The sequence below is a fragment of the Peromyscus eremicus genome, chromosome 1 (genome assembly GCF_949786415.1).
Source record: "Peromyscus eremicus chromosome 1, PerEre_H2_v1, whole genome shotgun sequence".
NCBI lineage: Eukaryota > Metazoa > Chordata > Mammalia > Rodentia > Cricetidae > Peromyscus > Peromyscus eremicus.
In genome coordinates, this window is record NC_081416.1 from 110,377,270 (window position 1) to 110,386,648 (window position 9,379).

The 9,379-nt window shown below is 47.4% G+C and overlaps 1 protein-coding gene across 1 annotated transcript; it reads right to left on the bottom strand.

Annotated features, from left to right (window-relative positions):
* Positions 1-432: 432 nt before the first annotated feature.
* Fzd4 (frizzled class receptor 4) lies at positions 433-9,122 on the bottom strand. The gene is made up of 2 exons (XM_059271722.1): positions 8,516-9,122; positions 433-6,428 (listed from the first exon to the last, which is right to left on the bottom strand). The coding sequence occupies exons 1-2, from the start codon at positions 8,804-8,806 to the stop codon at positions 5,100-5,102; spliced, it is 1,620 nt and encodes a 539-aa protein (XP_059127705.1). The 5' UTR covers positions 8,807-9,122; the 3' UTR covers positions 433-5,099.
* Between the last annotated feature and the right edge of the window lie 257 nt (positions 9,123-9,379).

Here is a 9,379-nt window from a genome sequence, read left to right on the forward strand (position 1 = left end):
ACTTAGAAAATTAGCCCAAGATGACTTTTTTTTTTTTGCCAGAATGATGAGATATACACAAAACAGAACCATTGTGTAAGAGGCTTGGAGCTCCAGCAGCAAGAAGAAATCTGTTTTCAGGACACTAGACTAAACTTCAAAGGAAAAGATGGCCACTCTCAGAAATACCATGGGGGGATGGTGTCATTGGGGTAACAGCTTGGGAACTTTAGCTACATCTAAAGTATCATGTGATCCACTTGCTTACATTGACTTTAGATTGTAGGGGTTTGATGACCCAGGAGAAATCCCACAGGGAAAAAATAGCACTAGCCAAAAGAGCATTTTTTTCAATCTACCAAACAAACTGATCCATCCCTTTCTCAGTGCTGAGTATGTATACTTCCCAGGGACTATCATATACCTTCAAAAACATACCAAACCACACACCAGTTAATAAACAAAACTTTATTTTCCTTTAATACAAAAATTAAATAGCAAGTTTTTTTTAATACAGTGATAAATTAGAAATTTACAGTACAGACATCAATGCAGACACACTATTGTACATCATTGAAAGGAGGGTCTATTTCCTTTGAAATTCAGCAATTTATGCAGGGCGTGTACAGCAGGGTTTGCCTGGTACCTCTATATCAGTATCTGAAAGGTTGCCTCCGGGTTTCTGGAGCTGTGGAGAGGCATGAGGCTCCAAGAAAACGCCAGAGAGCAACTAGTCAGACTGCGGCCCAATATAACTCTAACTGTATTTGATCTTTCTGCAGACTGGGATCGTTACTTGGTTTATCTTTCTTAGGAAGAGAAAAGTGGCCTTCATCTTCGGGCCTTCCAAAGCCTCACACCATCTCTGTGAGGTAGAGGAAACTCAGAACCACCTGGATGGCCACTAGGAAAGCTCTAGAAAGCAACTTACCTCTCCCCATGCCCACAGTCAAGTCCGGGCCTCAGCCTGTTAAACTTGCAGGATGTTGAAGTGTGCACAACTTTTGTGATGCAGAGCTGCCCTTAGCCCCTTTCCGAAGCCTTCTGGGATGACAGTGGTCACTAACAGAATGTTCTGGGAGATCAGGAAGGCACAAAGGCTCTGAGGATGTGGTTCCTAAGGGATTCCAAAGACTCTCTACCAACTGCCTGGGTGAATACTAGGAATTGGCTGCTGCAAAGAGGGGAAGTAAGACAAATGAGAAAGAAAAACAAGTTACCACCAGGGCAAATGTGCTTATCAGGTGAAGAGGCATGCTGGGGTGGGGGTGGGGGACTTGGCAAAAGACAGTAACAGAGAGCTCTATCCAGGCGCCAGTGGAACAAAATCTATTACTTGGGGCTTCAGCATGTGACCCTTTGGAGGAGCAAAATGCTCCCTCAGGAGTTTCAAGATCTTTGACCTAGGCATGAAGGGAAAATGATAACTGGGAGTCCTTTGCCAGACATACTGCAAACCCAGACAGGGACTATGAAGTCAAATACAATAAAAGAACAAAGAACGTTGTCTGGGGACTGGTCAGGACTGACAGGAATAGCCACGCTCTCCGATGCCCTCCGTCACAGGCTGGACTTTATACGTTAGGCAGTTCCTGCCAAAGCCTGTGCCCTCTTGGTTTCCTTTCCTAACTGCTGCTATGGGCCCCACAGCCGACATGCCACCCTGGTGAAATCTCTTTCAATTGTGCCTGCTCTTTCAGGACTGAGGATGCCAAGCCCATCTTGGTGCCCCATGACCCCACTTTGCACTCAATACCAAAGACACCTAATTCTGTGAGCACAGGGCTGGAGATGTCAGGAAGGGCCAGACAGTTCAGGATCTGAGAAGGGTATTTCTCTGGTTCTAGGTTTAAGGAGTACAAGGGAGGGGGTGATGGAGAGAAGAAAGTAAGGGAACATCTCAGGAAACAGTGTCACCTTTCCCTGGTTTCAGGCTTCCGGGCGCTGTGCCAGCTCAGGAGCCATCCCAGCAACCAGGAAATGGGTCACCATAAAGGAAGAAAGATACGATCAGCCGAGTAGTTCAACCAGGTGGTTCTGGCCACTTCTACCCTACACAGCGTTCCTCTGCCCCAAGGTTTGGCTTTTACGAAGCAAGACAAAGGAGTTTTATCAAAGACGAGGTCAGGCAGAGGTGCCCTGAGCTGTGCTTAATAGACTATCTGGAAGTTTGAGGACTTTTCTTGAAAATTACAGTCACACATACTCATTCTAGATCTCAGAGAAAGGCAACTTGCCCCTCAGCACGCTGCTGTCCCCAAATACACCTGCGTAAGTCCCATGGAGCACTCCAAGCCCTGACGCTCCTATGCCCAAGGCCATAGTAGATGCCTGAGCTCAGTCCTTGGGGTTTACTCTGATTGTCCTAGGGGGTTTATATGGAGATTGTCATGAAGCAAAGCTGATGCTCTCTGTCACTGATTTAGAAGGAATCCTGGAAAGGGAGAGAGACCTAGGAAGATATGTGTGAGAAGGAAATAGTGAAAAAGGTGTGAGGCAGTGACAAAGTCACTTGAAGGGCATTGGTAGGGCTCCTCAGTCACCAGGTTCTTTTCCTGGCGACTGGAAACATTCTCCATCATCGGGAATATGAAAGGGAAGGCCTAACAACTCCGTAACATTGCTAAGACTACTAAACTAGTCTGAACTGCCAGCCCCCTTGCTCAGACATAACTTCCCTGAAAAGGCAAGTGACTGACAGGACAGAGAAATTGTCAGTACACTAGCTTCAGAACTCAGAATGCAGGTAGCCAGGGTCACCCAAGGGCACGCTGTTGTCATGGTTGTTGATGATACACGTCCAGCACCCACTTCTTGCCTAGCCCTTTGGAGGGTGCTGTCTTGGTCCCACAATCACTGAAGCATCACCAAGAATTGCATTAAGAGCTTGCACAGCAATAGCAGTCAGCTACTGCCTGGTCCTCCACCCCTTTCCTGGGCCGGAGTCACTGCACAACTCCCAAGACACCAGCGCAGAGCGTGAGTAAGGGCAGAATCTGCCCTTGGGTGCACACTCCAGGGCCCTGGACAGTTATGGGAACTGTCTGCAGGCAGCCCAGGGCGTATCCACTTCATATTTCATAGGCAGCTCATTCAGGAGTTCAACTGGCCCTTCCAGGGACCAGTTCTCATGCTCCTAGAGCCTTACGCCCTAGTCCAGCCTAGGTACTTAGACTGGGTAAATCATCAGGGGCCACCCAGGTTCATGGAGGTCTCTATGTCACCCGCCCCAAGATGCTCCTTCCTGAACACACGTTGGGCCTTATGTGCATCTTGATCGCAGGCAGCTACGTAACTCACAAAAACAAAGGGTGTGGGGGAAAAAGGTCAAGTCGTAGACATAAAGCTGAAACCAAAACACCAAAACAAAACAAAACCCACAAAACCCCACTTTTTAAAAGTTTATATTCCTAGAATTTGACCACTTATTTGGGATGATTTGGAGCCTGTGAAATGTCTCTCCATGAAGTATGATGGACAAAACATGAAGCACTTTCTTCCTAAACGGACAAGGCATGAATCAATAAATAACTGCAGTTGCTGAAGCAGACAGGTATGAAATACGAGGAGAGCAACCTGTGACATGTACAACAGCTTGTCCCAGAGATCTGGTGATTAAAAGGCCTAAGGCAGGTTAAGAGAAAGGCCAGTTGCAATTTTAAAAGAACTGCAACTTTTGATAGGTTGCTAGAGGGTACCCCCTTGTGAGGGACTTAAAGCATACATTTTAAAAGCTTTGGATACCCCGGCAAAGGCAATTAAGACCCATGCTGTTAGACCTTGCAGCTCATTTCATACGGTCTATACCATATCCCCTGCTAACCAATCCAGCTTCTGGCTGGCATTCTGGCGATTCATTAGGCACCATATAAATACTCCAGGCCACACTGCCTCTAATGAAATCTTATAAGGAGCCTTTGCCAATTACTAAGGAACAATTATGCACCAAGTATTTGGATCTGCTGTCCTTAGTTGCCTTTGCAAAGTTGAATAAGTCTCCATTGTGGTAAGTAGACCAAACTCCGATAACATTCTTATGCTACACGGGGGAAAGGCACTATCACACTATGAATGCAAGTTGACCACAGTTTTAAAGTCAATTGAGTATACTATGTCATGGTCCAAGAATGTGCTTTTAATTGTAATTGACACACACAAATTACACAGTTAATCTGTGTGAATGCAAAGTTGCCAAGAAATTTAACATTTCAGTTCTTCCAGACTGGCGTCTGCCTAGATGCAATCACACAAACTAAAATATTTTAAGTCCCAATTGCTTAACATTACTTAATGCAATAGGTCTCTGGGGTCGGTAAGGGAAGTCAGCTCAGTAAATCTCATTTTCCTCTGAATTAAGTGATTGTCAGAAAGTGAATCACCTTTCCTTTCCCCCTCATTAGGCATGCTGCAGTGCAAAAAAAATTCCTATAAAAATAATTTTTCTCGAGTCATTAGTGAAGAAAACAGGGGCTGCCTAGAAGAGGGATGTTGAAATTCAAGAGAGAGGGAGAAATCCATTGGATACCTTACGTGTGTTAGTACAGTACTTTTGTTTGTTCAAACAATTCTGTTTTATGACAAAGGCACTGAAGGATTTTGACACCACCTCTTGGGAGTGCGCTCCAGAGTTCTAAACAGCAGACAGTGTAGGCCAGAAGATGTTTATGTTAGACCAGCCAAACTACCAAACTCTGCAACACGTCTCCCACCCCAGTGTTTCCAGTGTTTATAGATCACTTTGCTATCTGAAAGACCTAGTTACTATTTAAGATTTAAAAGAGTTTTAAAAGATTAATCTTTCTCCCCATACGTTATCCACCCACAGCTGAAATCCCACCCAGTAGGGGCAAACAAGCACCACATCTGAATCTAAGCAGTACCTCCCCGTTCCAAGCTGCGACCTGCTAAAGTGATCAACATTTTGATTTTTCACAGCTTTGAAAGCCTCTAACTGGCTTTTCCATTTTGGATCATTCCAAAGTCTGCAGCAAAATCATTGCTTTTATGATGCTGGGTGGTGGGGTGACAGTGGGGGTGCTAAAGTGTTTCTAGTTTGTTTAAATTGAGATCCACCACATAATTTCCCCCAGAATGAGGACAGTGGGGGAAGCTGGCTAGTCTTACACCACAGTTTCATTGCCTTTCCCTGGCTTCATCCAACCATTTCCCCTCTTTTCTCTCTTTACCTTCCCAGAATTCACCAATCGGTTAGAACATTTCTGCCACGTGTGAAGAGTTTTGGCAGACCAAATCCACATGCCTGAAGTGATGCCTACAAGCAAAGACATAAAAATTTTCAACATTTCAACGGCCATGTTAGAGTCATCTGCAGAATACCGGAAGAGCGCCCAGTTAGAGATTTCGTAGAAATAGCAGGCAATCACACAGGTTGCAGGAACTGTGTACAGTACTGAGAAAACCCCGATCTTGACCATCAACCTTTCCAACTTGTCTGTCTTTGTCCCATCTTTTTGAAGGTTTGACCGAATTTTGAATAAGGCCACCAAACCCGCAGCAATGAACAGAGTGCCAATCACCAGATAGGTAAAGAGAGGAGCCACCACAAAGCCGGTGAGGGCATCGAGGTTTTGGTTCCCGACATAACATAGACCGGTCAGTTCATCAGCATCCACTAGTCTCATAATCAAGATGACAATGGTTTTCACGGCAGGGATAGCCCAGGCTGCGATGTGAAAATAAGAACTGTGCATCTCAATGGCTTCATGACCCCACTTGAGTCCTGCTGCCAGAAACCAAGTGAGTGTCAGAATAACCCACCAAATGGAGCTGGCCATGCCAAAAAAGTACATCAGCAAGAAAATTATTGCACATCCTGTGTTCTTAAGGCCTTCTTGGATGAGAACAGGTTCTGCCGCCTCTTCAAAATCACAGGATATCCTTTCCCGGCCTACAGTCAGCCGAACAATATAAGCAATGCTATAAATATTATAGCACATACTGAGGAATATGATGGGGCGCTCAGGGTAAGAAAACCTGGACGAATCGATCAGGAAGGTCAACACAGTGAAGGTGGTGGAGATGAAGCAAAGGCTGGCCCACACCGCCATCCAAATGTCCGTGAACTCCTTAGCGGAGCGGCTGTGCAAGCCAGCATCGTAGCCACACTTGAGAACACAGTTCAGGCTCCTTTTTACCCAGATATACTGATCAGAATTGGTTCCCACGGAGTGGCACTCTTCTCCCGGCTGGATGGGGGTTTTGTGAGGCAAGGGCACCTCTTCATCACCTGGTCCTTCCATGCACATATGGTTGTGGTCATTCTGGGGTGGGAACTTGCTGCAGTTCAGGCTATCCGGCCAGGCAAAACCAAATTCTTTCAGGACTGGTTCACATCGCCTCTTGACTGAAAGACACATGCCACCGCACGGGCCAATGGGGATGTTAATCTTCTCTGTGCACATCGGCACATACACCGAACAAAGGAAGAACTGGGAAGAAATGACACAAACAAAGAAAACAATGAGCGGGGTTTTGAGCAAATGCACAAAGCTGAGTGAACGCTTCCAGGCAATATCTACCTTTAAGCCAGCCTACTGGGAATATGTCTGTTTACTCTGACCTGAGACACCGGTGCCTCATAATCCATCACTTTTACACAGTTTTCTTAGTTGAGATTTCGTAATTCATTTCAGAGGAACATAAATGAATGAATAAGTAAGAAATTTATGAAGAATTACATAATCTTTTCACATAAAACTTATGAAAATAAACTTTTAAAAACTGACTTCCAATATCCCTCTCCTTCTAGCTACCATCTGAAAGATCTACAGAGTCTGATAAAGTGACTTGGTCACTTAGGTGACAGGTGCTTGCCTTTTATCCTCCTTTCTCTGGTCACCTTAAAAATAAATGTAAGAAAATATAGATCCTGTCACCGCTCTATTTTTTCCTAATTTCCACTTTAATTTTCAAAAGTCCATCCCACATTTAAACAGAAAATGTACTAATTTGAGACTCTGTTAGACTCAAGGAGGAGACAGGAGTTGGGGGGCGGGGGTTCTCTGGTCTCCAGGGATTCGTTTGGCTCCATTTCCTCAATGAATAATAATGAAGCACAATAGGAAGATGTAAACGTTAAGTCTCTGAAATTGCAATACCAGCAGGCGAGAGTCCAGTTGCTGTCCTCAATTCCTCCAGCATTGATAAACAGTCTCCTTGGCTCCTTACAGATGTTGTCTATGAAGTCTAGAGTTACAAGTGACTATTTTCCAGCATGTAAAGGGATCCAGTCTTGTCTTTCAAAACAGCTTGGCTGCTTCCTCAGGATACATGTAATTAAAAATACATATCCCTGCAAAAGCTGTTTCTCCAGCAAAACTGCCACTGATGTCAACTATGCGCTGTTTCCAAACTGAGAGTGAGAGGATCATTTCTTAAGCTTTTAGAACCTAGTTTTGAAGTCCTGAAACTTCCACAGGGATATTTCACCAGCAACAGGTCTAATCCCAACCATCTTCCTGAAACCACAATCCAGCTTTTAAAATGACCTATGTAAAAACATGAGCTGGTAAGTAAACTGTAAGTCTGTTTCTTATCTCTCTACAGCCAGAACTATAGATTTCTCGAGGTTTCAGTCTGGACAACTCTAGCCTCTATTTTTTTTTTTTTTTTTTAACCAGTTACCCTCTTTTCTAGCTTTATTAAAGCCACTCAGCCTCACCAACCAAAACATGACCAGTGCTAAGTTTTTAAAACTTCATTCCAATCCATCTCCTCATTAAGTTGGTTGTAGATTCAAAATTATAACTACACTGTATATGCAAATTAATTTCACTTAATAGGGTAGGAAGAATTTCTGTATCATTACACACATGTAAGTTTTAACATTTTAATAACTGCCGCCCCCCAAAGGTGGGGGGAGAGAAAAGAAAAAAGTTCTTCTGATATGCAAACTACCTTCCTGGAGCTTTTTCAGTCTGTCCAAACACTAAACCTGCCTCCAACCCTAAGGACAAGAAATAACTCAAGCCAACTCTTTCCTGTATGACCTCTAAAGAGTGCAGGGTGATGACGGGGGCATTCTGCAGAAAATGGGCAGCGATGTTTTATTTGGTAACCTACACTTAAAAATACAGGGAGAAAGGAGGTCGATGAGTGACCTGGAAGGGCGAAGTTCTGTCTCCTTATCATTCTGTCCAAGTTTTAGGTGCAACTGGCTACCCTGCCAGGACTCGCCCACCAAGCAGTGGCTGCCGGAATCCTTGGCAAAGATAACCCTCAGCTCCTCTGGGGTTAGGGGCTTGGCCAGACATGGGCAGGGGAGAAAAACGGAAGGGCGGGGTGTAAGAATGGGTTCTTTTGCGGGCCAGATGACTTACACAACGTTTTGGCTTCTAGTCTCCAACAGGGACAGAAAAAATGGGGGGTGGGGTGCGGAGTGGAAATCACTTTTCCAGAAGTTGTACCCTCAAGTGAGGAAGGGAACAGGGGGCTCGATCTGTCAAGGATTCCAAGGAAGGAGTTTGGGAGTCCCTATCTACTGGGTCCCTCCCGGGGTGGGGGTAGGGGCGCCCACCTGCAGCTGGCTGGAGCAGCCGTACTGGATGAGTGGCGTGAAAGTTGTCAGCTGCAGCTCGGCGTCCGTCTGCAGCTCGTGTCCCACCAGGTTGGGCATCTTGGTCACGTTGTAGCCGAGGTTCTGGCACATGGCGATGCGGATGGGGTCGCAGCGCCTCTCCTCCTCGTCCCCGAAGCCCAATGCCGGCCGCAGGAGCAGGAGCAGGAGCAGGAGAGACTGCAGCAGCAGCCCCAGGCTGACGCCTCCAGGCGCCCCCGGGACGCTCGGCCCTATGCCCCGCCAGGCCATGGCCAGAGCCGCGGGCAGCAGCGGCGGGGTCTGCTCCAGCAGACACCCCCAGTTTGCACGGGGGCGCCGGTGGCCGCGCTGCTCCCAGCTCTGGATAGGGAGTCCAGTAAGGCGCCAAGGGCGACGAGGGGGCAGCGGCCGCCTCTCCAGCAGCTGTACGAGTCTGTGAGGGATATCAGACGCCCGGAGCCGGGGCAGAGGGACGGACTGCTAGGGTCATGGCTGCAGGCAGCGATCCCAGAACCCGGCGCCGGCCGAGTCCGGCTTTTCGGCGAAGCCCGCCTGCACTCTACGCCGCGCTGCTCTCACCGCCCCAGCGCTCCGCGGCGCTGGAGGTTCGCAGGGCGGGGGCGGGGCGGGACGGACAACATGACTGTCCAATGAGAGGCCGCTTTGGGCAGAGGGGGCGGGCGGGGGCGGGGCCTCTCTCCCGCTGTAAGGGTCAGGCCCTGGCCCGCAGCTTGATCCCCCCCCCCCCCCCCCGCTCGCTCCAGAGCCGCCCCGCCCCGCTTGGCTTCCAGGCGCTCGGCGTCCTCCCACCCGGATCCATTGCACACTGTGGCCAGGCGTCGA